We start from the raw sequence: 25,680 nt of genomic DNA, 5'->3' as shown, positions 1-25,680 counted from the left end.
CTGGCAATTTCCCTGACCCCGTCCGGAGGACAATTTGGCTGGTGGGTGTGAGAAAGGAAGCTGCAGGTATTTGAGAGGTCCCTTACCCTTACCCCTAAACTACACCACCGTCTTCGAGGGTAGCGAATCTCCGCCCTCTCTTTCTTCCTCTTCTCTTCTTCTCCCCAACATTAGCTGTACTCGCCAGATCATCGATAACAATCCCGCCGTCCTCCCCCGGCACATAGTGACTATGATTGCTAGGGGGGTATTGTGACGGCGCGACTGCTACACGGAAGCTCCGACAACATGACTGGCACTCAGCAGGGTCAAACGGAGACCCGCACGCATTGCAGTTGAAACCAGCACAAGGGTCGGTCCCTTGATCGCCTCGCCCACCCTCGAAGGTGTATAACAAGCAGCCAGCCTGGCACGAGCCACCGACACCACCGTTATTGCCTATGGACACATAAGAAGCGTTAGTGCCTTGTCCTTTGCGATCGTGTTCTCCAAACATACATGTAGGTAGGTATACATATATTCGACGATGGAATGCACAAAAAAGGAAAGGGACCACTCACACTTGGTATAATCCTCTCTCACAAGCAAGTAAGCCGTGATATGGCTTTGGTTCATGCCCAGCGGGAAACGGAAGCTCTGCGTCTCGACCGTGGTGACGCACCCGGCAACCCACTCGGCGCGGAAATCGTAATTGACCCCGTGCTTATCCGTGCGGCGGAGCCGGAATGGCTCGTCGCCCGGCCCGATGGTCACGTCGTCGAGGCTGCTGAAGTCGACCGAGAATGTGTTTTGGTCGCCGGACTGGATGTCGGCGTGGCCCGGGAAGTCGGCCTCGTTGAAGCAGTTGACGCGGCCTCGGGTCAGCGGCATCGGCACAGGGGCCGTCGATGTGGCCTTGGTTGTTGTGGCCTTGGTCGTCGTGGAGGTGGTCTTGGTGACGATCGCGTTGACGGGGTCGGAGAAGTCAGGCGGGCTGCCAGTAGGTTGAGGCACGCAGTAATAGCCGGTGCAGAGCGTGCCGCAGTTGGCCGTGCAGGTCGGTGATACCGAGCCCGGGTGCCTATTGTAACTGTCAGCAAGAGATATGGTAGTGAGCGGGTATAGATGGGGTGGTGTTCAATACTGACCAAGTTATCGCGCCCCGGTTGCTGGTGCCCCCGCTCCAGAGGTCTTCGGTCACTTGGAGATCAGGAACCCAATTGTCCGTTTTACCCGGCTCGGGGAGGCCCTTGTTTATCGCCTCGCAAACGAACTTAGCCTCGGCGGACTGAAACTCTCCGCCGTAGCCAACGAGGCAGTTCTCGAGCTCGACGTTTCCGTTCCAGATGATCCTGCCATGGTACCCCTCCTGCTCGTTATACGAGTCGATAGTCTCGGTATCATCAATCACACTGACCTTGCGAGACAAGTATTTTACCATCTTGACTGCGAATACCGGGTTTCTCAGATCGTCGGCGAAAGGTGAGTCAAGAGCCCGGAGATACGCGACCACACTTGATATCATAGGAGCGGCTGCAGAATACCAGACAACTGTCAGCCCAGGAATCTCTGCGTAAACGTCGAGGAGTGAAGGGGCTAGGGACTAACCCAGAGAGGTCCCGTTGAGAAGCTCGTCCCCATTCTGGTACAAGGCCAGACCAGGGGCGTAGACCATGCCGGTGTCAGTTTGGTCGCTCCATGGGACGCTATGGAAGGCACGAAGGCCGTGCTTGGAGGCAGACGCGGCTACCACCAAGTTAAGGAACTGGCGGTCGAAAAGCCACGATGCCGGGACTGCATCGTCCGCGTAATTCACCTTGTCCTCGTTGCCGGCAGAGCCGACCACAACGCATTGGAGCTTGTCGTGGAGGTAGCGAAGCATCCGCACTGCACGCCCATGTCAGCGTAAACAAGCGAACCCTAGTGGACTGCCAGGATAGGCGGGTACCTAGAGAGAGAGGAGAGGACTTACGAAACTGAGCTTTCCACTCTTCCTTCTCATCCACCAGATACACGATTGATATGTTAAGCACACACTTGCCTTGTCTTTTCTTAGCTTCGATGTCGTTAATCATGCCAAGTAACCGAATCAAGTCCACCTCGTCGCCACCGGCGTCTTCATCCGGGTCCATGGTGCCGTCGTCTGCCATCAAAACCCAGGTTGCCCTGGGCGCGATCCCGAGCGACTGGCCGACGGCATATAGAGCAACCTCGGTGCCGTGGTTGTACGAGTTGATCCCGATGCCGTTGCGAATGCTGTACTCAGGGTCGAAATAGGCAATGTCTGCGCCGGCACACTCCCTATTCTAGCGAGTGAAATTGTCAGCTGGCAACATACTTTCCGCGGACGTGAATAGGCCCTTACACCGTTGACTCCCGTGTCCATGTTGTAAATGTACTGGCCTTCGCCTAATTTGCCATCGTGGTAGTACAGGTGGCGGGAGCCGTCGCCTTCGACGTTCCACTCCTGGCCCGGGTAGGACGAGACAAGGGAGCGGTGCCAGCTCTCTTTATTGTCTGCGCTCGGGTTGACGACCGCTCTCTTGTCCAAGTCGGTCCTGTTGTAAGCCGGCCCCCGTCCAGCTCCGGCGTTTCTAGCCGTCAGACCTTTCATTGGTTCCCAGGTTGGCAGATAGTTGGCGACCTGAAGGCGAACAAGATGACAAAGGTTAGGTAGCCATCCGCGAAGGCAAAACGAAGGATGTAGTTAGTAACTCACCCCGTCTATAATAATAATCTCGGCCAAGAAACTTTGTGGACTATCTTTGACGTAGATGAAGATGGTCTCGAGTTCGTGGTGCTTGAATTGGTGGTATGTCAAGCCGCTCAGCCCGAGTTCAATCAGAACGTCAATGACAGCGCTGGGGTTGACTGGGTGGGTGAAATAAATCGCCGCATCCATTATATCCTCGCAGCTATCATCTCCATCAACACCGGCCCGATGGACGAGAGCGGGAGTGTGAACGGTAGTAGCGGCCGGTGTTGCGGTCGCGACCGGAGGGGATACGCCGGACGGGGGGAACTGTCGTTTGGAGTTGCGGCTCCCGAGTGTGCAGGCGGCTGTGGTGGTGTATTCTGGGACGGGGCAGCCGGTCTCGTAGGCCGTTTCGGTGATGGTGCGCGTTGTAGTTGTTACCGTGACGCCGTTTGACACGGAGAGGCCGTACGATCTCGTGTATATCTCAACGGGAACCTCGAGTTTGTTGTCGTCGCAGTTGGTGGGCTTGTCTGGATAAGTGAGTCCCGGGCCGACGCTGGTGATGACGGGGGTTATAGTCAGTAATAATGGGCATGGTAAAACTATCTGGGCGGTACCTGGATGAAATACTAACGTGATTTTAGGCCAGTGCGGGAGCTTAGGGGGATGAATGAATCCCCAGCCTTTTGGGAGAAGGTTGAATAATGGGGGAGGGCCGCTGTGAGTTATATTTTGTGGTTAGAATTGAAGGGCCCAAGACATAAAAAAAAGAAGGGAATCTGGGATATGATCGTACGGTCCAATCACGGATTTGGGGAACGTAAACTTCCAGCCATAGACCTTGACATCTTCGGTGTCAATGCAGAAGATGAAGAACCACAGCTCGTCACACCTGACCTTGACGACGACGTATTTGCCATCGTCGTTGTTTTCGGGCGGGCATTGGTTGTTGCGGCATTGGTTGTCCATAGGCTCGACGATAGGCTCGACGCGGGAAGGCGGAAATACGCCATTGGTGTAAGTTGGAATAGGGGTCGACATGGTGCTAGTGGGTTGCGGAATGTACACGATCACATCGTCGTCGTTTGTAATAGTGCCCGTCACCCAACCGCCGCACGTCGAGGTCCACTTGTCAGGCGGGCCTTGGGTGATCTGGGGCCAAGGCGGCAGCTCGACCTGGCGGATGGTGACGGTGGTCTTGGAGTTGGACACGTAGCTGAGCGTGATGGGGACGGCGTCCGGCTTCATGCTCGTGCATCTGGGGAAGACGACCCCATCCGTCACGGAGCCAGTGATGTTGATGTTGGAGAAGGAGATGCGGTCGGTCACGATGTCGGAGGGGTAGAGCGTAACGGTCGTAGTGGTCGAGCCAACCTCAAATGAAGTCGCATACGGAGGGAGGCGGATGGTGGTGGTGGACGGGAGCCCGCTCGGAGGCAGGACAAGCACGCAGGGGCTCTCGCAGGCTGCCGTCAGAGACTCGTAAACGCGGGTGCCAATATAGGCCGGGTTAACGTTCTTGTAGGGGTTGTTGCCGTCGACCTCGGCCTGAACGCAGACGCCCTCGGGGCAGTAGCCACGGCTGCAGGCGAACTCGCAGAGAGGCCCGAAGATGCGCTGGTCGACGCTCGGATCGGCCTCGCCAGTGACGGTGCCGCTCTGGGCCGGCGGCACGTTCAGGGCCCCCGTTGATGTGCAGGTGCACGAGTGGATGGGGCAGAAACCAAAGTTGCACGAGAAGCCGCAGAGGCCGCCGAGGCCGCCCTCCCCAACACCCGACGTGCACGCGTCCGGGGTGAAGGGCGAGACGTTGGGGACGACAAGGGGGTGCTCGACCGTGTCGCAGTAGGTGTTAGGGCAGCCGAAGCCGTAGTTGCAGGCGAAACTACACAGACCCCCGTAGCTGGCCGACCTGCCCTCGGCCGGGAAGCCCACAGTGCCGAAGCCGGGAGTGTCGGGGCCAGGGAGTTTGTTGCCAGGCCCCATCTTGGTGCAGAGGCACGCACCGACGGGGCAGTAACCATACTTGCAAGTGAAGGTGCAGAGCTCGTCGAAGCCAGCGGCGGCGGTGCCCTCGATGCACACCCACTGGGTCGAGTTGACCGTAGCGCTGACGGCCGCTCCCGTGGTGCTAGCCACAAAGGCATTCCAATTGATGTATCCGCTCGTGTCTTCGCAGTTGGTCTTGATAGGTCGCTTGTCGACCGTCATAGAACCGACCGTGACGACGACGGCGCCTGTGTGGACCCCAAAGTCGACGCTGCCGTGGTAGATGCCAGCACCGCCGCTGGGCTTCTTGGTCCATGTTGCGCCGAGGTCCACGCCGCCCACGGTAACGGTGACGGCCTGGTTGCTAGCGAGCAGGGCTGAGTAGAAGATCTTGTCCTGTACCACGTCCTGGGGCGTGAACTCGAACTGCAACTGGCTCGCCGTGTTGCCCGTTGTCCAGCCGTCGTCGCACGGTGCGTTCTTGGGCGTGACTCGGTACCACGCCACGAGCTTCTCCTGACTGATAGTAGCCACGCCCGTCTTGTAGAGGTCAATGGTGAAGGGCAGTAGCTCGCGCCAGCCATCGTGGGGCATGTCCAAAGCGTAGTTGAAGGGCGCCTTGCCGACCGTGAAGGCCTCGTAGCTGTCGCCCTCAACGTACAGGGGACCGATGTGGTGGGACTCGCCAAAGTCATTCCACGAGATGATTTCGACGTAGTCGGGGTTGATGAACCGAATCTGCTCCCAGCGGTCAAACCACAGGTCGTCACCCCTCCACAGCCAATTTTTGTCGTAGCCCGGGAGGTTGGTGTAGAACCACGGGCTCGCCGGCATCACTGTGTCGAGGCGATGATTAGCAACGAAGTGTGAGGTTTGAGGTGAGTGAGTGAGCCCTTACTGTATTGCATATCAGCGCCGCAGTTCTTCTCTGCCGCCTCTATAAACTCAATGTACGATGCATCCACGTACGTGTTGCCGTCCGTGTTACCCCAGGGCCAGGGCGCCCAGCTGAAGAGGCCGTGCGGCACACAAGGGGCAGCGTCAAGTGCCGCCTTGGCCCCGAGGGACGACCAGTCGGGGACGAAGGCGGCGTTGGTCTTTTTGATGATATACTCCCAATCGCCGGCTTGCGACGGCCCTTCAAATGTGGATACAACAGGCCGTCCCTTGTCGTCGGTGTAGTACGAGCTATAGCCGGAATAGAGCAGGGTCATGGAGACGACGAGGTTAGAACTCCAGGGCCCTCCGCCGGCGTAGTCGTACGAGAAGATCATCTTGAACCCCAGGTCATCGGCCGCCTGGAAGGCCCGACTCAGAGAGATGCCGAGAGTCGTGTCATCTGCTCGAATGTTCAAAGCGAAACCGTCAATATGCGCAGCCTGAGCCAGCCTGATGTCGACCTTCCACTGGTCCACACTCCATAGTTTGGCATTTTCGACCTGATTTCAAGTCAGTCTTCTCTGAGCACCGTGTGGGTAGCCACGAACGGGCTCACCATGAAATGGGCAAAGACTGCCTTGGCCTGGACCTGGACACACCCCAAAAGGATGGCCAGGAGGGCAGAGAGCCACATGTTGGCTTGGGTAAAGCCAGCGGCAGGATTTACTGGCGGAGAACGGAGAAAAAAGCAGAATAGTCCTGCGGATAGGGACGATGGGGAGAAAGAGAGGGAAAAGAGCCGCGGCACGGCAGCCCTTATTTAAGTCCCTCTCGTCGACATGGCCGCCCGTACTCCCGAGTCCCGTCGTGGCTACCCAGGTATCCGCTTCGTCGCCTGGCATCGGAAACAACAAACCCCCACTCCCTGAGTCCTGACGACTCTCTTCTCAGCCACTTCTTCCCTGCAGGGAACTTTCCGCCGTCCGCCGGCGCCGTCCGGCGTTGATCCAGGGCCTGGAGCGTGGTCCATACCGTCCATTGCGGGCCACCGACATGTCCGACACCAACGCGTCCTTCGCTTGACTGATAATACCCACATGGACCCGGAAAAAAATCTCTGGCGTGGGCGAGTTTTTCTCTCTATTGTCTATGCTAATTTCTGTGGTAACATCGGTCAGGTATGTTGGTTGATGGTATACGATGTCCTGCAAGCGCCCACAAGCGGTTAGCGTACAGACGATTTACCCACCTTGCTCAGAGGCCCTTCTGGCCGTTGGTCGTTTTCCATTTTCCCTTTCCCTGGTGGCGTGCAGGTCCCCGACATGCTACATGTATACGTACCTATGCACATGCAGGTCGCGTCAAGTCAATGTTTCGGGCCGTGGCCAAGATTTGATGTCAACTTTGAAGATCCGGGTGGCGAAGGCCAGCAGCCACGAGTGCTACTCGGCGTTAGTGTTCGTCTTCGCGGGCTGTTACCTGTTCCGCGGCCCCACTACCCGGATCCGGGTCGTGGATAGATACATTGTGACTGGGGGTGTGGCACGGGTACATACCCCGCTCACGAGTCACCAACTGCAGCCGTGGGTGGGTTCTCAGGCGGGTAGGGGGGGAAGAGAGGAAAAGAAAAGTGCCTAAAAGGGGGCCCAGAAGAAAAGAGCAAGCTCGTGCTCAAGTTGTCAACCGCAATGCGGAGGCTGAACTCACTTGCCATATCCCCGCCAGTTTCAAGTTAGCCCCCAAAAGCCACCGACCTCGAGATCCCGCGATGCCCGTCATCATCAAGCCAGGCCCCGGCTCCCAGAGCGGCACGAGCCGCGACAGGACTACTTCGTCACCCTTCAGCCTGCTCTCCACGGCGTCGCCAACCCACAATCTCTACCATATCCTACGCTCATCGTTTCGTGATCGCCACTCTGCACGCCCTCCCCCCTCCATTGCACCCGACAAGAATGGCTTTGCCCATACCGTCATCCGCGCCTGGCAGCAAGACCTGCACCTCAGGCTCCGGCCTGACGATGTATGGCTCGCCATCCTGACCCAGTTCAGTTTCTTCGTCAACCGGAACGCCGAGGCGCTCCGTCCCATCTTCGTTGCCCATGAAGGTCAGGAGAAGCTCATCGTGGAAGTGGATGCTACCATCGGGACCGTCCACCTCGGTATTGTCGCCCAACGGCTGGCTGCTATGGCCAAGAAGCGCCTCGTGGATCCCGATATAGCCACCACCCTCTTGCCCACCTTCACCACTACGACACCGCACGACCGAGCTGTCGCTTCTATGGTGTTTATGGGTGTTGTGAGCAAGTACTTTGCCTCTGGGATCAGATTCGGCTGCGGCTTCCCGTCAGTGACCTTGCTGGGCGAGCGAGGCGATTGGGCCGATATGCTTGAACGCGTGGCTTGGTTCGGCACCCTCGGCCATGAGGAGGCTAACTCCTGGACTATACGGCTGACCAAAGTCCTCGAGTATATGGTGGCCAGCTTCGATTCCCCAGATGGGGCCATTGTGAAGGACTTTTGGGCACGTGCAGTCCACGAGGCAACTGGAAGCATGTCTGGCGGTATGGTGACTCTGTCGGGATGGTTGACGGCGTTTTGTTGGTGGGAGGGCAGTGGTGAGAGATTGAGGGGCTACACGGATGAAGAGTTGGCGAGACGACATGTGGCCGGCTATCGTCGCTTGACACTGGACGACGTCGAGTTTCCCGTCATCGAACGGAAAAAAGTCCCTCCAGCCGTTGTGGCGGTCCCCGTCACGCTGTACCACACCGAAGAAAGCAAGGCGATTCTCGTGGCCGGGTCGATGGGGATGCAGGTGACTGAGGAGGGAGAAGGTCAAACTGTGGCTCAACCTGCTTCGGGCTGGTGGCTGCTGGCTGACCGCGAAGAAATATTCGGAAGGCCACAGAGGACAAAGGAGGAAATAGAAGAAGCGGAAAAGAAGCGCCCTCGGGGCGACATGACGCCCGGCGAACCAACCAAAATATATGTAAAGCACCCAGAAGGAAATGAGGCGTCGGCGCGGGGGCGGCGGCGGTGAAGTCTGGTTGTCTGGAAACTACACACATTGAGGCAAATGGTGACTACCTTACATGTACCTACCGTACATGGCAGACACCAAAAACCAATGATTTGACACCAAGCCGCTGGGTGGCTTCCCTGGCCTTGGCAGGTTGTTGAACGGGCGAACTTTGGCCTCCATGATTGTCTGGGGGAGCTACAGGAAACCGATGCAGACTTCGGGGTAGCGGTGATGTTGAGATGGAATGGATCAAGCATTGCTGCACTGCTCTTATCGTGGAGAGGAATGAATATAGGCAGGTGGGGTCTGTTTTGAGGTCTCTTGAGATCACATGAAAATAACCCAGTTGCCTACCCACCCTTTGGCCAAAAAAGGCCGAACTCCACAGTAGAAGAAGAAAAGAAAGTCATTCGAGAGTTCAAAGTCTACTTTGTATTTGATTGGGTTTATTTTATTTAGATTCTTTTACTCGTCTTCCTTTACGTTATGTTCTTTTCTTTTCTTCTTTTTACTTGTTTCTCTTTTCTTGATTTCTCGCTCCTCTTTCGAGTTCAGCTTTTTTTGGCCAAAGGCGCTGCCATAGGTATTGATGTGGGGTAGTTCTCGGAATGCACCGATAGGGTCGACCGAAAATGGAAATCACGTGCATTGACGCACGCTTGAAGTGCCGGTCGATTCGGAAAATTGATTGGGTCTGGATTGCCCATCAACTCCCCACCACCCGCCACGCGCCTCACTTCATCCTCTTCGTGTGCAGCCGCAGCCGCAGCCGCCTGCCGCCAACTTGCACAACCTGACTACACTGCGGCAAGGTCACCAGCCCAAACCTCGCTCTCTCAACTTTCCATCCCACCACCGAAACCTAAAACAAACCGTAACCTTTGTAATCGCATCTCACCCGAGATTTCCTGTGCTGGATTCTATCGCCACGGTTCTCTTTTCTCCCTCCCGATTTAATAAATTCGGGCGAGTTGGCAGCTTGACTCCAATCGCTCCACTTTGTACTCGAGACAGATCTGGGCAACACGCTCGCGGCAGTCAATCGCTTCTGTCCCGCATCTGCCCGCTCCGTTTGCACAACCCCCTCCGGTCTTCATCATCCGCTACATCGGCCCCAACCTTCAATCGATTGTTTCAATTGCCCTTGCAGCGAATCCGATCGAACCAACCAGCGTTCCCATAACGCGCTTTGCCACATCGTCGCGCTCCGACAAACGCAACCCGTGACCCGTCTGGCGGCAATTGGTGCGCCCTATCGCCCAAGAAACATGTCCGCACCATGTATGTCTTGCCTGGGGTGGTCCGATGGGCTCGGCATCTTTCGAGCCTTCCGCTAACCCCCCCGCAGTGACAGACGAGGAGCGCGCAACCTACACCCGCGTCATCGACGGCGTCCTTGCCTTGGTGGATCTCGAGACGGTGACCCGCAAGAAGATCCGCCAGCGTCTAGAGGAAGCCGTCGACAAAGACCTCAGCAGCAAAAAGGTTCGTGCCACCCCCCCCACCCCCCACCTCGACTCTCCAACCAGCCACCAACATACTAACACCAATCAACAGGATGCCATTAAGGAGCTAATCGAGGCCCGCTTCGACGCCATCTCGGGCGTTGTCGCCCAGGTGCCCACCCCGACATCCGGCACCAACGACACCAACGACACCAACGGCCACGCACCCTCCGAGGACGAGGCGCGCGGCGCCGTGATCGAGGTCTCGCTGCCGCCGGCGACTAAGAAGCAGAAGCGGGAGAGCTCGAGCGAGGAAGCCGACGCCCGCCTAGCTGCCGAGCTGCAGGCGCAGGAGAACAGGCTCTCCCGCGGCCGGGTGACGCGCGGCGCCGGCACAGCCAAGTCGGGCAAGCCCAAGGCCAAACCCAAGGCCAAGCCGGCCAAGAAGAAGAGCGCCAAGCGGGTGCGCTCCGACGACGACGACAGCAATGCCGACGACTCGGACGCCAGCGGGAAACCGAAGCGCAAGGCCGGCGGCGGGTTCCAGAAGCCCTTTAACCTCAGCCAGCCGCTGGCCGATGTGTGCGGGGAGAGCCAGGTAGGCTTTTGGTTGCTTGCTTTGTTTCGTGGCGAACCCAGCTGACCTTTCGTGCCCTAGCTATCCCGCCCGCAAGTCGTCAAGAAGCTGTGGGACTACATCAAGGGTAACAGCCTCCAAGACCCCAGCGACAAGCGCCAGATCCTCTGCGACGAAAAGCTCCACGCCGTCTTCAAGCAGGATAAAATCAACATGTTCTCCATGAACAAGCTGCTCGGGAACCAACTCTACCCTGTGGAGGAGTAATTGGCAGGAGACACCGGATCTGGGGATACTCTACTTGGGCCATGGCAAGGTTAAGGGTGACGCGGTAATGCCTTTCCATTTCTTCTGCTCACACACTGGACCCCCGGGATATCAACTGCCCCGTCCTTTCCCCAGATCAGCGACGCCGGTCCCCTTCCACCCCGTCCATATCGGGGACGGAACGGATCGTGTGTCTCGCAAACACTTCGGCATATCAACCCCCTTTTTTTCTTTCTTTTATACCTCGGTTATTGGCATAACTCATCAGCGAAATCGGCCTTTTTTGGACGCACGCCGGCGGATACGCAGAACCACGTGAAGGGAAACACGCGGAGAACAGGGCAGAGAATGGCTCTGGCGGCGAAATTTCCGCCACAGCGCGGTTGGCAGACAAGCGGGCGATTTGGGCTGCCTTCTTTTGGCATAGCATCGGGTTATTTTTGTATCCTCTAGGGTTGGCTTTTTTCTGTTACTTGTTTTTTGGTCCCGCTCTCTCATCGGGGACGGGCGGCGCGCGGGGAAAAGCATAGGGTTGGTTGGGCGGCGGCGCGTACATACCTTGATGTTTACTCTTGAGGTAGGTACGTAAGCAAAAGATAGTTTGAAAATATCGTGTGGGTGATGGTGTGGGTGTGGGTGTGATGGTGAATGAGTTGGCTTGTGTTGAGGTGATATTGATATGGTTAGTTTGTAATGTCTCCTGTCGCTAACGGACTCTTTATTCTGTTGGTAGAAGCTGTAATAAACATCTCCCGCTAGATCACCACTACGATCCCTTCTGCGACCAGAACCGCTTATCACCCAGTGTCATAATACCTTCCTTTACCTTCCCCGGGGCCCACTGAGAGCAGGTTGGCCATAAGCCGCTCGAGGCCCTACAAGTGCTAACAGAGAAAGTCTTCTGGGACAGTTCGAAGGTGAGGAGGTGGAGTCGTCCCGAGGTGCCAAGCTCCGCGAGAGGTAGCCGGTCGGACGGCATCCAAGACGTTCCCTGGCGGCCTTGCCATCTGGCTGGGCCCCCAAGATGACCAGAGACCGTCCACCCCAAGTTCATCCCTCCGTTACCCGCTCTCTATAATTTGCTGCAGGGCTTTTCCAGTTCAACCCCCCAGCCACCCAGCTCTTGGGGCGGATGTAGGCAGTCACCATGCCTCCTCGTTAGAACGCAGCTACACTAGCACCGCCTACACCTACTCAAGATAGGTGAGTACAATACCTCCCCTCACCTCCAAACCTCACGATGCCCAAACCCCCCACCAGACCTTCATCATTCATCCCACAAGACAAACCAACGCCACCACCACCCCCAAAACCGTAACCAAAAACCCCCCCGGTGCCAACGCCCCCTGCAAATCCACCTCACTCACCCTCCCCAACCACACCGGCACAAACACCAACCCCACGCCCACCACACTCACCACCCACGCCCCCATCCGCACCACACACGGCCCCCGCCCCGCATGGAACGCCCACCCCGACGCCAGCGCCTGCTTCCGCAGGCCCGGCGGCGCCCGTCGCTTCGGCATGCCCCTGAGCACGGTGCGTTGGTGGAGGCCGAGGGTGGGGCGGCGCAGGCCTTGGAGGATCGTTTCGGCGATGATTTGCATGTGGATTTGGACGTCGATGGGGAGGGTGTTGTGGTGGTGGGGGGTGGTGAATTCGTAGCCGGCGCAGATGGTTTGGTTGCTGTTGTTGAGCGTGGGGTAGGAAAAGGTCTTGACGTAGTCGCTGTTGTCGAAGAGGAAGTGGAATTGGGAGAGTTGTACGCGTGTGTAGGCGCGCCAGGAGAAGAAGCGCTGCAGGCGGTTGCCTTGGATGAGGTTGAGGACGCGGCGGGCTTCGGTGAAGAGGGCGTGGTCGTCGGCCATGGTGTCGATGGTGGAGAGGGTGCTGAGCTTGGTTTCGGGGGCGCTGGTCCAGCTGCGGTCCGCGCAGAGGTAGGATTCGCGCCAGCAGGTTGGTGCGGGGGGAGGGGTGGGAGGGGGTTTGGGGGCTGTTGTGCTGGGGTTTGGAGGCTTGGGTGGTTTTCGGGATGTCCAGTTCCAGAGGGCTGTGAGGTGGCGTTGGATTGTTGTGGCTCTGGGGGGGAACGGTTTTGCACTCGTGGGGAGGATGGGCGTGCTTCCAGTTGTGCCCCTGGTCGAGGCATTACGCCAACGTCTCGCGCTGTCTGGGTCGAGCGTTATGGACATTTGCCTTCCACCGTACTGCCCACAGTCAGTCAGCTTCCTACTCGCTCTGTTTTCATCTCGGATACTCACAGCCCACGAAAGCCTCATGTGGCCTGGTGGAAGTTCTTGTTGCACTCGCGGGAGGGGCCACCAGTCAACTTCGGCGCCAATCTGCCTGTCAAGCCATCTCCTGAAAGTATCAAAGCGATATCCTGGCTTCTCGGACGGGGGGGCTTCGTGTAGGGTAAACTCTAGCCGATCCGCGTCTTCCTCCACTACGAAGCTGGGAGAGCATTCCGTCTGCTCGGATTTGACGACATGCTGTAGGTGGTCTTCTGTCGGTGGCGGCATCTCCAACAAAAGGGCGCTTTTAGGCTTTCCGTAATTGTGGTCGAGGTCCAACTTCAAGCGCAGCGGCTCCAACACTTGGACACAATACGAGGAATCGAAACGCTTCTCCGGTGATGTTTCCAGCATTCCGAACTCGATCAGATCGAGGAAATCGCTGATGAACTTGGAACAAAACGGGTGCTGACGAAGGTTCCGGAATTGCTATAGCGAAGCAAGTTGGGTTAGATAAAGGCTAACATAATAGCGCAGGATGGGGGGCGAGTAGGAGTGAGAGGGGAGAGGGTAAGTTTGATCCTTACATTTTTAACCGACGGCTTCAAATTGGACTTCATGAGAGAAGATTTGCCGTCTTGTTTCTGTAGCGTGAAGAAAGAATCGTCTAGTATATCTTGAGGCTGTCCCAGGGACAAGGTCTGGGTGCGAGCCCTGGGAAAGTCCGCCAGAACCCCCTGAGATCCCAACACGTACCATGTGGCGAATTCGAGCAAGACACATCCTAGAGACCACGTATCCCAGGCATCCGAGATGCGCCCATCTGTTAAATCGCACTCTGGGGGCCTGTAGGTTGGGGTACCGGAGAGCTTCTGCGGCCGTGCCGACTTGGACTGGGCCGTATGCCATCGAGCAAGTCCGAAATCCGAAATCATCAAAGTACCACCTGACGGGGCGGTGCCGGTTTTAGCATCCCTGGGAACCCATAGAATGTTTTCGGGCTTGATGTCCCCGTGACGGCCATTTAGGTCATGGATGGACTTCAAGCCATTGGCAAGGCCCAGGCACTGCTCTGCAATCCACGTCAGAGTGGCGCCGGAATGGCGTTCATCTGGTTCCGACTGCCAGTATCCGGCCAGGTCTTTTTCTGCCCAGGGAAAAAGGAAAGAATATGCGTCCTTGTGCTCGAAGGTTGCAAGTAGCTTGACCACGTGTGGGTTGTCTTTCATCCCAAGCCCGCTGAATCGTCTAAGAGACGAGCGCTCGCGGGCAAAGGCCCGATTATTCCCAGGGCTCTTATGGAGCGTCTTGACTGCAAACAAGGTATGCTTGGAATGGCAAGAGATTGTCAATCAGGGGTATCAAACCCAACTGGATGGGCAAATTGGGGGATGGAGATTAAAACTTACGCCGGAGGCCGGAGACATATGCGAGTCGTGAATCCTAACCTTGTGTACTTTGCTGTAGCCTCCTTGGATGGGGTCGTCGCCATCATCTGAATAGAAGGGGAGTATAGCCCTGTCGTCCAACGAATAATGATATACTTTGGGTGAATCCCCCGAGCTGGTTTTGAAGACGGGGGCTAGGACCTGCCACTGCGTCTCCCCAAACTCCGCCGCCGTCTGGAGATCTCCCGGCCAGACCTCCTTTAGCAGTTCCTCCGATAACGGAAGGCTCACATCTCTGATTTCCTTGGACAGAAACTGCGAGATATCGCCAAGCCTGTCTAGGAGTGTCAGAACGGCGAATGTTTTCCTTAGGGAACGTGAAGGAGACACCCCAGGGCGAGTTGCGCTTAGAATATCCCCCAGGATAGGGTCCTCGGGATGGTTTGCTAGGATTGTCCGTTTGATAGCCTGTTCCGTCAACAGCCTGTCGAGCTCTTGGGCCGGGAGGAACCTGTTCCCATGCTCCCCTCCCACAAACGCAGCTTCGAGACGCGACCTAAGGTCCGTCTCATCCGATTCGCCGTCCCCCGGGGCCTTCTGGTCATGGACACTTTGCTTGGAATAGCTCTCGCAATTACCGTCAACCTTACCGAGGCCTATGCTGTCTTCTTTGAGCTCTGCAAAAGCCTCGAGATCGGTTTCCAACTCATCATCCTTTTCAAAGTCCTCTCCGTTCAGGATTATCCTTGAGCTGGATTTGACTGTAGCTATTATTTCCTTGCTGACACCGGCGGATCGAGTTGGGACGAGAGATTCGGTGGTCGATCGTGCTGAGGCCAACTAATACACCAGGTAGTCAGCTTGGTAATCTTTTTCTAATGAGAAGCCGCGTATTAACCACGCACCCGAGAGCTGGTTTTCCGAATGAGTTGGGTGGTGCGCTATTGGCCATCAGAACGTCATCTCCCGCCTATGTTAGATCTATCCTGGAGATTACCGTTCGGAATTCTCTCGAATTCTTACTCCTCGAAGTTGAGGTGTTGAAGTCACAGGACCACGAACCAGGGCGCGGCTCTCGAGCCATGTTTCGGTGATTGGGTTGAGTCTTGACACTTTGGAGATTGGGCCGAGAATAAGCTGGCTAAGGGTGTATTTCGGTAGTCTGCTTGGGGGCACTCCTCTTTAAGAGACACATGTCGAGGCAGTTGACGAGGCTCTCGCTTGAAGGGGATTGGTACATGTAGCACAAGGCGGGCTGTGCAGACTAGGTAGGCAGTCAAGCCACCGCCTCTGCAACCAATATCATGCCCCCAACAGTGCCTTCACACCCAATGCTGGGGGGCGAAGCCACAAGCGTCACACTAAGGCTCTCACTAGTCGGCACACCGACCTATAGAAACAGAAGGACATCCGGCCTCACAATGCAAGTTCTCCTAGAACACAAACGTTACATAATCAATGCTTGGGGCAAAAGCCTTGAGGAGCCCAGGGCATGAATATTTGTACATAGAGGGCCCGATGGCGATCATGTCCCCGATGGGCACATTAGGTTCCGTTCAACGCATCCCGGCTACCCGGACCAACCATCATTCACTCTCGAGTCGGGCGATCCCATGCAGGGATATGCACCCTGGCACCTAAATTGATCGCCATCTCAGGGATCGTAAAAATATCCATGGGCATCTAGGCTCCGAACTCCCTTTGATGGCTTGGAAGAGTGAGGAAGCGTCAGTTAGAGGTAAACATGTAGGAGCGGAATTGGATATATGGTTCTTGCTATGCGCTGCTTTGGGATATGATGTTGCACAGTATTTGTACATACATACGCTTAGCATGTCCTAGTGTGACGAACCTGTCTAGGATCCTATCCTGTTAGGGTTCAGCTTCGTTGAAGGTAATCTCTCGAGGATGCTTAGGTTCGGTGCAGCCAAAGGGTGCACAACAATAGACTTGTCTCAACAGTAGGCTTGTGAGCTTGTAGCGAACTGTAGTTGTGATTGCTAACTGGAGAACTCCCAGAGCTCTCCAGAACGAGTGGCTATATATTATTATTCATACTCCGCTATGCCCTAGGGCGTGCCGGACCCTCTGCTATTTAGTGTACAGGAAAACCGTGCCCTCCCGGGCCGGGTGAAAAACCCCTACCAACAATCAAGGAACGATGCGTTCTGGTGAGTCTACGTATACAAAGAGAGGAGGCCTCCTGGCCTCCGAACGGGGGCGCTTCAGGCCGCCGTTTCCAGCTCGAGCCTCCTGGCCAAGCTGTACATCGGCAGCCTCCCCGAGTCCATCAGCCAGTCGAGGATCCTCCTCGCAAGCCGTGCAGTCGTGGGATTGATACCGTGTAGAACTGAGTAAAAGTCCCGTCGTGTCCGAATTCCAGTTCTCTCCCATCTTCGAGTCAACGGTGGGGCCAAACACCACACTACCAGGTGTTCGGCAGTCTCTCGTCCCTCGCCACACTCGCAGGCAGGCGTCAGAACCTCCGGGACTTCCCGTGTAAACAAGTAGTCCCGTAAGCCTATTGCTCCCGTCCGGATTTGAATGAGCAGTGAGCTTTTCGCCTTGCTGAGACCGTCATGCCTCCTTAGGGTTTCGTTCCGGAATAGCGTCTCCCGCTGATGGTCAAAGTCGTCCGCCGGCCTGGTGATTGCTCTGCCGTCCCGTTCCTTTGACCACCTCGCTCTCCAGGCCTCTTCTACTGCCTTGTCCGTGTCTATGGTTCCCCCCGTCCAGCGCATAATCGTGCCCGCGGCTCTCTCTACCGCCGTGGGCCCTTGAGGTCTCAAGGTTCGCGGTCGGCCCCTGTTGCCCCTCCTCGAGCTGAGTCTCTGCTGTATCTTGCGGCAGGCGGTAAGGATAACGCTCCCCGCCGTCTTTTTGCCGCCTTGGCCGTCGTCCAGATCGGGTTGTTGGAGTCGGTTTTCGAAATCTGCAAGCCGTTTGTTTAGGTATAAGTCCAACGGTGGTACCCACGTCTCTGTCTCGAGGTTACGGATGGGGGTAGACTTAAAGGCTCCCGCCACAATCCTCAGGCTCTTGTTCTGGGCCTTCCCGAGGGCCTTGGTGATGCCTTTCTTCACCGGTTCGCCTCCCACATCCGTGGGAATGTGGAACGACGATGCGCCATAGGCCAGCGCTGACCGGATGCACTTTGTGTACACTTCTCGCGCTTTGGCTAGCCCCAGTCCCCACGTCGATGCCGCTAGCCTCGACAGGGCATAGCTCTGGGTCCTCAGCTTCTTCTCCACCGCCACCAGGTGGGCTTTCCAGTTGAGCTTCCGGTCCAGCCAGACTCCCAGGAACCTGGCAGACTCCTTCGGTCTGACGGGGCTGGTGCCTCCCCCTGGGTTAGTGAGTTCCAGCTGGTTTGTCCACTGCCGTCGTCCCTTGTTGAAATGGATCAGTTCGCTCTTTTCCGGGGCAAACTTCATCCCCCGACTGTCCGCCCATCGCATGCATGTTTCCCACGCTGCCTCCAGTTGCCGGACGTTGGCCTCGGGGTTTCGACCAAACACCAGGAGGTTGGTGTCATCCGCAAACCCCGTTATAGCCAAGTGAGGGTGCTCGTCTTTTAGCTGCTTGTATAATGAGGAAATATAGAGGATGAAGAGAACAGGGGAAAGGGGTGAGCCTTGGGGGACCCCTGCCCGAATTGCCGTCGGTGCCGCCGTCTTGCCGTCGAAAAGAAGGGTGGCCTCTCGACCAGTCAACCAGTCTCTCGTCCAGAGGACCAGCCACCTCGGGTAGCCCATTTCTCGCAAAGTTGCTAGCAGTCGGGTGTGGTTGACCGTGTCAAAGGCTCCTGAGATGTCCAGTTGCAATAGGGACGCCGCACCCTTCTGTCTCCACGCCTCCTGGACCTGGGCTACTACTAGCCGGACAGCCAGCTCTGTGGAGCGGTGTGCTCTGTTCCCCATTTGTTCATCTGGTAAGAGGCCGTTGACTTCTGCAGTTTGAGTGACCTTCCTGGCGACCACTGACTCTATTACCTTCCCTAGGGTTGGCAGCAGAGCAATGGGCCTGTATCCCCCCGGGGTCTGATACACCGGCGGAGCCTTTCCTGGTTTCGGTAGTACTACAGTCTTCGCCCTCTTGAAACGGTTCGGGAACCATCCTAGCTCCAGACACCTTGTCGCCAGAAGGGCCAGCACTTCAGCTAACGGTGCTCCGCACGCCTTCAGAAGGCCCATCGGGAGCAAATCCTCGCCTGGCGCCTTCCAGGGGCTTGCTCTTCCTATCGCTTCCGTGATCTCGGTCGGCGTCACTGCTTGTACAACGTCGAAGCCCGGGTTCCAGCTGCCCAAAAAGGCTGGGTCTTCCACGTCCGTCAGGTTGGCCGGTGGGTCCGGGAAGAACCTCTCGGCCAGCGCGCTGGCCTTCTGGTCGTGCGTTTTGGCCGTTACCTGTCCGGAAGAGTCCTTAAATTCCGGCAGCCTCGGTGGTTCTGGCGGCAAAAAGCTCCGCAGCCTAGCCCATCTTTCCAAGCTCCACATCTGATCGGGCTTCTTTGCCTCGCTTGCTTCCTGTAGGCTGTTTCTCCAAGCCCTCGTCCGTGCTTCGCGCGTTGTTCTGGCAAGGTCCTTGAGCCTTTCGCTGAGCTCCTCCCAACAGTACTCTGCCCTAGTCTCCTTCGCCAACCTCTCGGCTCTCCTGGCCTCCCGGGCGGCCTGCTGCACCTCCACAGTCCACCAGGGAGAGCTGTAGCCGCAGCTCGCCTTCTTCCGTGGAGTGCTTTCCCCCGCGACCCAGGTGAGCCACTCAACCAGGCTATCGAAAGCTTTGTCAAGACCCTCGACTGTCCGGGTCCTGGCCGGTAGTCCGTCCGGTCCCGGGTCCGTGAGCCCCATGGCCTTGCATAGCAACGCTGCTTCAGCCTTCACCCTCTCTCTGTCCATCTTGTTCCAGGCCCAGCCGTCCGGCTGGGTTGGCTTCGGCCCCAGCCTCCCCTCGATCTCGAGCACCTGTGGGTAGTGGTCTGACTTTCCGCGACACTCCTCCCCGTAGTATGTTGTCTGGAGGTTTCCCGAGGCCCAGAAGTGGTCTATAGTTGACGGACGGCCCCGCTGTCGCCCCTGAGGGGCTCGTGTTGTTGCTCCCCTTGGGGTCCTGATGGTGAGGTCCCACAGGAGACCCAGCTGCAGTAGGTCTTCAGACTCCCTGTCGTAGCGCCCGAAATCGTCCCACAGTGGGTGCTTCAAGTTGAAGTCACCTGCCAGAACCACCGGGTGGCTTGGCCTTGGCCGCCCTTGCAGGGCTCTCGGTACGTTCTCGCCGCCGGGAGGGTTGTATATGGACCAAAGCTCCAATCCGGGGTCTTCCCTTCCGAGGTCCGCCTCTGGGAACCACACGCGGCACCAATTCTCCGTGGCTTCGGAGTCCCACTGCCTGATTTCAAATCTTTTGCTTACATATATCGCTGCCCGCCCCTCGAGTTTGTGTACCAGGTGGTATCTGCTGCTCCGGGGGCAGTATGTAGACTCCGTCGCCTTATTAATCCACGGTTCTTGCACAGCTAAGAGGTCGTATTTGGCCTCTTCCACGAGTGGCTATATACCATCTGGTCTACAGGTACCTTCGTACTTGTGCCTACTGGATCGTCTTATCCCCTAGGCGATCCGTACTGGATCGCCTTATCCAATTCACGATCCACTGGATCGTGAATTCCCTTCCACGATCCGTTTCTTATTGGCTGATGCCCCATCTTTAATCATTGGCTCGGGCCGCTCCCAGCGCGGTCCCGCTTGGCCGCTGCATGCGGCCGTGTTCGTGACACCTAGTTTTGAGACTGCTCGCTCATGGCTCTGGTTTTCTCTGCGGTGTGACGGGCTTGGAACAGCAACAGGCGCTTTACTAGCCCTGAAACTAACTCATGGCAGAATAACAGCTCGGAGACCGCCATTAGTTAGCCACCCCTGAACGGGAGAGTACCTATGGAGCGGAAGCATAGGACGAACGAGGAGGTGCCAAGCCCATATCGGCCGGGGAGAATGCCCCCCAATTTGATTTCCCCACGGGAGAGCGCTTCCCGATCATTTAACACTCCGTCGTAGCTGGGGGTGAGGTTGAACGTAGGAACCATGGCTTGCGATACTACTTCCACAGCCAGCCTGAAGGGATTGAAGCCATGTTTACCCGGCTTGGGCTGGCTTGGCCCGGTTTTGTATGGTGCGGCTGCGGCTCTGTGAGGACAGGGGCCCCAGAAGCCGATTTAACCATATTATTCACCCACTCGGTGGGTACTCAACTATAGCAACACCGTCTCACGATCCTCCTCAGTACCATGCTGAGCCACTCCGAAGACCCTCCCCCGCATCCTGGGGTTCATGAGAACCCGGACCAGGGGGCCAAGAGACCTTTGTATAAGTATCAGGGAATGCCGGTCCTGTAAAAATCACAATGTGCTCCAGCCCAGCTTTCAGACTGCATCGCCCCCAGCTGTCACTATGAAATTCTCTGTTTCCGTTGCCCTCGCCCTTGGCGGCTTCGCGGCCGCCAACCCCCTGCCTGCTGACCACCAGGCAGAGGAGTGAGTACCGAGTACCCCGTTACAGCCGGACAAGAGCAAAGCTAATACCCACCTAGACTCTTCCACCGCCAGGTGCAAACCCTCAACGCAGCCATGGTGGCGGCAGGCCGCGAGTACATCGGTACCTCCCTCACGGTGCGCAACGACAACCAGGAGTCCAACATCATCCGCAGCGAGTTCGGGTCCATCACGCCCGAGAACGCGCAGAAGTGGGACGCGACGGAGCCCAACCGCGGCCAGTTCAACTTCGGCGCCGCCGACCAGCACATGAACTGGGCGCAGCAGAACGGCAAGCACGTCCGCTGCCACACGCTCGTCTGGTACTCGCAGCTGCCCGGCTGGGTCTCCAACAGCGGTTTCAACAATGCCACGTTGATCCAGGTCATGACCAACCACATTAATCAGGTTATGGGACGGTACAAGGGCCGGTGCAACCACTGGGATGTGGTTAACGAGGGTGAGTTTAGGGAAAGGGTTGCGTTGGCTTACCTCCTTTTTCTCCTTTTCTCCTTCCTTTTCCCCCCCCATCTTTCTATTCCTTCAGTCTTCAAGCACACGCCGTAACTGACAACCCCCCAGCCCTCAACGAGGACGGCACCTACCGTGACAACGTCTTCCTGCGGGTGATCGGCGAGGCGTATATCCCGATCGCGTTCCGAGCCGCTGCTGCCGCCGACTCGGCCGCCAAGCTCTACTACAACGACTACAACCTGGCGTACCTGGGCCCCAAGGTCGAGGGCGCGGCCCGCATCGTGCGGCTGTGCCAGCAGTACGGTGTGCGCATCGACGGTGTCGGCTACCAGGGCCACCTCGTCACCGAGAGCACGCCCACGCAGTCGACCCCCACCCCCTCCGAGGAGGACCTCACGGCGGCGCTCAAGGTCACGGCTGATTTGGGTGTGGATGTTGCTTGGACCGAGATTGACATCCGCATGCGCACGCCATCCAACTCGCAGAAGTTGCAGCAGCTTGCTGATGCCTATGGCCGGGTCGCGCGGGCTTGCTTGAATGTCCCCAGCTGTGTGGGCATGACCATCTGGGTATGTACACGTTGGGTCTGGATCACGATGTTAAACTCGGGATAGTCGCTAACCTTTCTCACCTACCAGGGCGTTACCGACAAGTACTCGTGGGTTCCCGGCACATTCTCGGGCGAGGGTGATGCGCTGCTATGGAACAGCAACTACCAGAAGAAGGCGGCCTACACCTCTTTCCTGGAGGGTATTTCTTCCGGAGGCAGCTCCAAGGCTTAGTAGGAGACTAGAGAGGGATCAAACCATGTATATGTACTTACCGTACTATATAACCCTCTCATTTGGACTCGGGCTTCCAAGTTTCAAACAACAAGAGCGTCCGCTTGTTCAATGCCATGATTGCCATGATGGCCATGTCAATCCAATTGCTGCGACTTCGCAGCGCCACACTTGCTTTTTGCTTTTCAACTAGACTCAGAGTGACGCCATACTTTGGTCATGCTTTGACCACTTATTGTTGCAAGTTGCCTGCGTTGGGGGCGCAGTTTGGGCTGACAGCCTGACTCAGACCATGTAACTGGACGAGATTTGTCACTCCCATTGTTGCTTCGAAGTTTCCTCGACCGAAAAAAGAGTGTGGGGTACTTGAGCCACCAGGTGTGACACACACGGCGAGTCCTGTGGTCGATACCCCGGCCTTGTCGGCTAGATCCGCAGCCAGGCTCCACTTCAAGGGTTGTGCCAATCATTGCTATAAGAAACATTCGCCCATGTGGTGGCAGAATCCGCCGTTTGCTGATTAAAAATACCCCACCATCCCGACAACCGCAAGCTTCGAACAGCTTTCCATTGTTGTCCACACCTTTTTCAAGTTCCCGACCTCACACGCATCTCACCAACCTAGGAGCGAGCCACGGCCCAAGAACGACCATCTCGACGGTTTCGTGCATCTTGCGACCAACGATAGAGGCAAACCCGCCGCCTCGCAACATCCCCACCATCCCAGAAAATACGAACGGAACCATCAGATCCGGCATGGCTTCGGCTCCACCAGCTGATCCAGCACACGGCGGCGGCGGCGCTTCAGACAACGTGCCTTCAGGGCCTCGAGGCGACGGCCAACGAGGTCGGGGACGCGGCGGACGTGGAAGGGGGCGCGGCAGAGGGAGGGGTCGAGGAGGAGGAGGGGCGCACCACCAGAATACACAGAACCCAGCACCACTAGCAGAACCCACCGCCGAAGAGCCTAAGCCACCACAAGCAGGCAAAATCCCGAACTTCAAGGTCAAGAATGACACCCAGGACGAGGGCGGCGACGACGACGTGGAGGTCTGCTTCATCTGCGCCAACCCTATCATCCACCAGTCGGTCGCCCCGTGCAACCACATCACATGCCACCTATGCGCTCTGCGCTTGAGGGCGCTGTACAAGAGCAAGGACTGCCCTCATTGTCGGGTAAGGCGCCCGAAATCCGGTCATCAAAAATGAAGGCCGCTGACTGACTGCTCAGACACCCGCCCCGTTTGTCATCTTCACCGACGACGGAACGAAGCGCTTCGAGGAGTACACCGACGCCGAGATTACTAGCACCGATAACAACATTGGCATTCGGTATGCCGGGGAAGACATCGTGGGCGACACCGTTCTGCTGCTCCGCTACAACTGCCCCGATGCGGAGTGCGACTTTGCGGGCCTCGGCTGGCAGGACCTGCACCGCCACGTCAAGAGCGAACACCACAAGAAGATGTGCGACCTGTGCACCCGCAACAAGAAAGTATTTACGCACGAGCACGACATGTTTGCCGACAAGGAGCTCACAGAGCACATGCGCCACGGCGACGATAAGCCCGGCGCCGTCGACCAGACTGGCTTCCGGGGGCACCCGCTATGTGGTTTCTGCGGCGCCCGCTTCTACGACAGCGACAAGCTGTACGAGCACTGCCGGATCAAGCACGAGCGGTGCTTCCTCTGCGACCGCCGCGACTCGCGCCAACCGCACTACTACCTGGACTACAACGCCCTCGAGGACCACTTCAAAAAGGACCACTTTATGTGCTCGGACCGCGAATGCCTAGAGAAGAAGTTTGTTGTGTTCGAGTCCGAGATGGACCTTAAGGCCCACCAACTCAGCGAGCATGGTGGCTCGTTCGCGAAGGGAAGGGACGCCCGGACGGTCGACCTGTCTAACTTCGACTTGCGACAGAGATACGAGCAGGACCGCAGGGGGGGCGGCAACGTAAGGGAGCAGCGGCGGCGCGGTCCAGATCCGAACGCGGAGGCTCTACCTGTCAGCTCCGCGCAGCCGCTAAGGCGAGATGAGCTCGCTTTCCAGCGTCAGATGGCGCTCCAGACAGGACCAGCACCAGCACGGTCTGCCCCTGGCCCATCACGACCAACTGCCAGCAACGCCGCCCAATCCCGGGTTCCGGCTGGCCAACCCATCATCGACGCCATGGAAAACATCAGCATCACCGACCTTTCCACGCTCACCCCGGAACAACGCGCCAGTCTCACCCGGCACGGCGCCGTCATCGAGCGCGCCGCCAACCTCCTCGGCAACGACAGCACCAAGATGGCCACCTTCCGGACGCACATCTCCACCTACAACCGCGGCTCCATGACGCCCGAGCAGCTCATCACCGCCTTCTTCTCCCTCTTCTCCGAAACCTCCTCCACCGCCCTCGGCACCCTCGTCCGCGAGGTCGCCGACCTCTTCGACGACAAGGCCAAAGCCGAGGCCCTGCGCCGCGCCTGGCAAAACTGGCGCGCCATCAACGAGGACTACCCATCCCTGCCCTCCCTCGAAGGCATGCACGGCGCCACCACCGCCACCACCGGCTGGGCCGCCGCCGCCTCCGCCAGCCGCGGCGGCAACAACCGAACCGCCAACAACACCCAATCCGCCGCCGCCGCCGCAGCCGCGCACCTCCGCCACTCCACGCGCGTGCTCAAACTCAAAAACAGCACCCGCCGCGGCAGCATCGGCTCCGTCATGTCCGCGGCCTCAGGCGCGTCATCCTCCACCCCGGCCTCGGCCTCTACTACTACCACACCCAACCTCTCGTCCGTTCTCTCCCCGCCCTCCCGCGGCCTCGCATCCGCCGCCGCCTTCCCCGCCCTGCCGGGCCGGTCGCCGCAGGCCAGCAGCCAGCCGAGTTGGATTGGTGGGCCGGCGCCGGCGTTGAACAGGCAGACTGCTGCTTCACCGTCTCTTGGTGCAGGTGGAGGAGGGGGAGGGAGGAGAACTGGTGGTAGTGGTGGCGGTGGGGGGAGGGGGTTGTCGGGGGAGGACGCGTTCCCTGCGCTGCCGGCCGCGCCGAAACCGCAGACGACGGCGTTTGGGTATGGGCGCGGGGCGGTGAGGAGGGATTTTGGGTTTGCGAGGGGCGGGGAGACGGGGTTTAGCTGGGGGGGGCAAGGGCAAGGACAAGGGGGGAGTGGGGGTGGGGGTGGGAGTGAGGAGGCTGAGGGGGGGGCGGCTGGGGGTGGGAGTGGGGGTGGTGGTGGGAAGAAGAAGAATAAAAAGCAGGTTTTGGTGCAGTGGGGATAGTACTGTGAGTAGGTTAGGCTTCAGCTGGATAGTAGCTATTAAGAGGCAGGCCACAGTATGGGTTGTGGGCGAGGTGTGTGGGTGTGGGTGTCTGTGGGATGTGAGTGAACTTGGCATTAAGCTGGCGGCGTTGGATCTGGGCCAGTATG

The 25,680-nt window shown here is 57.8% G+C and overlaps 6 protein-coding genes across 6 annotated transcripts; 4 read left to right on the top strand and 2 right to left on the bottom strand.

The window, feature by feature from the left end:
• Positions 1-55: 55 nt before the first annotated feature.
• F5144DRAFT_370556 (glycosyl hydrolase family 71-domain-containing protein) lies at positions 56-6,492 on the bottom strand. Its single transcript, XM_066784489.1, has 11 exons — positions 6,162-6,492; positions 5,565-6,105; positions 3,474-5,502; positions 3,312-3,395; positions 2,699-3,233; positions 2,345-2,623; positions 1,952-2,285; positions 1,588-1,866; positions 1,128-1,512; positions 561-1,060; positions 56-438 (listed from the first exon to the last, which is right to left on the bottom strand). Exons 1-11 carry the CDS (start codon positions 6,237-6,239, stop codon positions 95-97), a joined length of 5,388 nt encoding a protein of 1,795 aa, XP_066640452.1. The 5' UTR covers positions 6,240-6,492; the 3' UTR covers positions 56-94.
• Positions 6,493-7,046: 554 nt separating this feature from the next.
• On the top strand, positions 7,047-8,808 carry F5144DRAFT_370571 (uncharacterized protein). Its single transcript, XM_066784490.1, has one exon. It carries the CDS (start codon positions 7,314-7,316, stop codon positions 8,583-8,585), a length of 1,272 nt encoding a protein of 423 aa, XP_066640451.1. The 5' UTR covers positions 7,047-7,313; the 3' UTR covers positions 8,586-8,808.
• Positions 8,809-9,698: 890 nt separating this feature from the next.
• F5144DRAFT_370486 (uncharacterized protein) lies at positions 9,699-10,988 on the top strand. The gene is made up of 3 exons (XM_066784488.1): positions 9,699-10,052; positions 10,125-10,610; positions 10,671-10,988. The coding sequence occupies exons 1-3, from the start codon at positions 9,873-9,875 to the stop codon at positions 10,854-10,856; spliced, it is 852 nt and encodes a 283-aa protein (XP_066640450.1). The 5' UTR covers positions 9,699-9,872; the 3' UTR covers positions 10,857-10,988.
• A 1,139-nt stretch (positions 10,989-12,127) lies between these two features.
• F5144DRAFT_495783 (kinase-like domain-containing protein) lies at positions 12,128-15,414 on the bottom strand (the record flags this gene model as incomplete). The annotated part of the gene is made up of 5 exons (XM_066786120.1): positions 12,128-13,063; positions 13,118-13,579; positions 13,678-14,418; positions 14,500-15,223; positions 15,380-15,414. Coding segments are annotated over 5 exons (2,898 nt in total), but the record flags the coding sequence as incomplete, so codon positions are not given.
• A 5,510-nt stretch (positions 15,415-20,924) lies between these two features.
• F5144DRAFT_595849 (glycoside hydrolase superfamily) lies at positions 20,925-22,260 on the top strand (the record flags this gene model as incomplete). Its single annotated transcript, XM_066790738.1, has 4 exons — positions 20,925-21,007; positions 21,064-21,464; positions 21,587-22,047; positions 22,117-22,260. The coding sequence occupies 4 exons, from the start codon at positions 20,925-20,927 to the stop codon at positions 22,258-22,260; spliced, it is 1,089 nt and encodes a 362-aa protein (XP_066640448.1).
• A 501-nt stretch (positions 22,261-22,761) lies between these two features.
• Positions 22,762-25,236, top strand: F5144DRAFT_615441 (uncharacterized protein; the record flags this gene model as incomplete). Its single annotated transcript, XM_066791801.1, has 3 exons — positions 22,762-23,436; positions 23,492-25,161; positions 25,203-25,236. Exons 1-3 carry the CDS (start codon positions 23,017-23,019, stop codon positions 25,234-25,236), a joined length of 2,124 nt encoding a protein of 707 aa, XP_066640447.1. The 5' UTR covers positions 22,762-23,016.
• Positions 25,237-25,680: the final 444 nt, after the last annotated feature.

This window comes from Chaetomium tenue, assembly GCF_020726465.1.
Source record: "Chaetomium tenue strain MPI-SDFR-AT-0079 chromosome Unknown F5144scaffold_6, whole genome shotgun sequence".
Taxonomy (NCBI): Eukaryota; Fungi; Ascomycota; class Sordariomycetes; order Sordariales; family Chaetomiaceae; genus Chaetomium; species Chaetomium tenue.
This window is presented reverse-complemented; position numbering and strand designations above follow the sequence as displayed.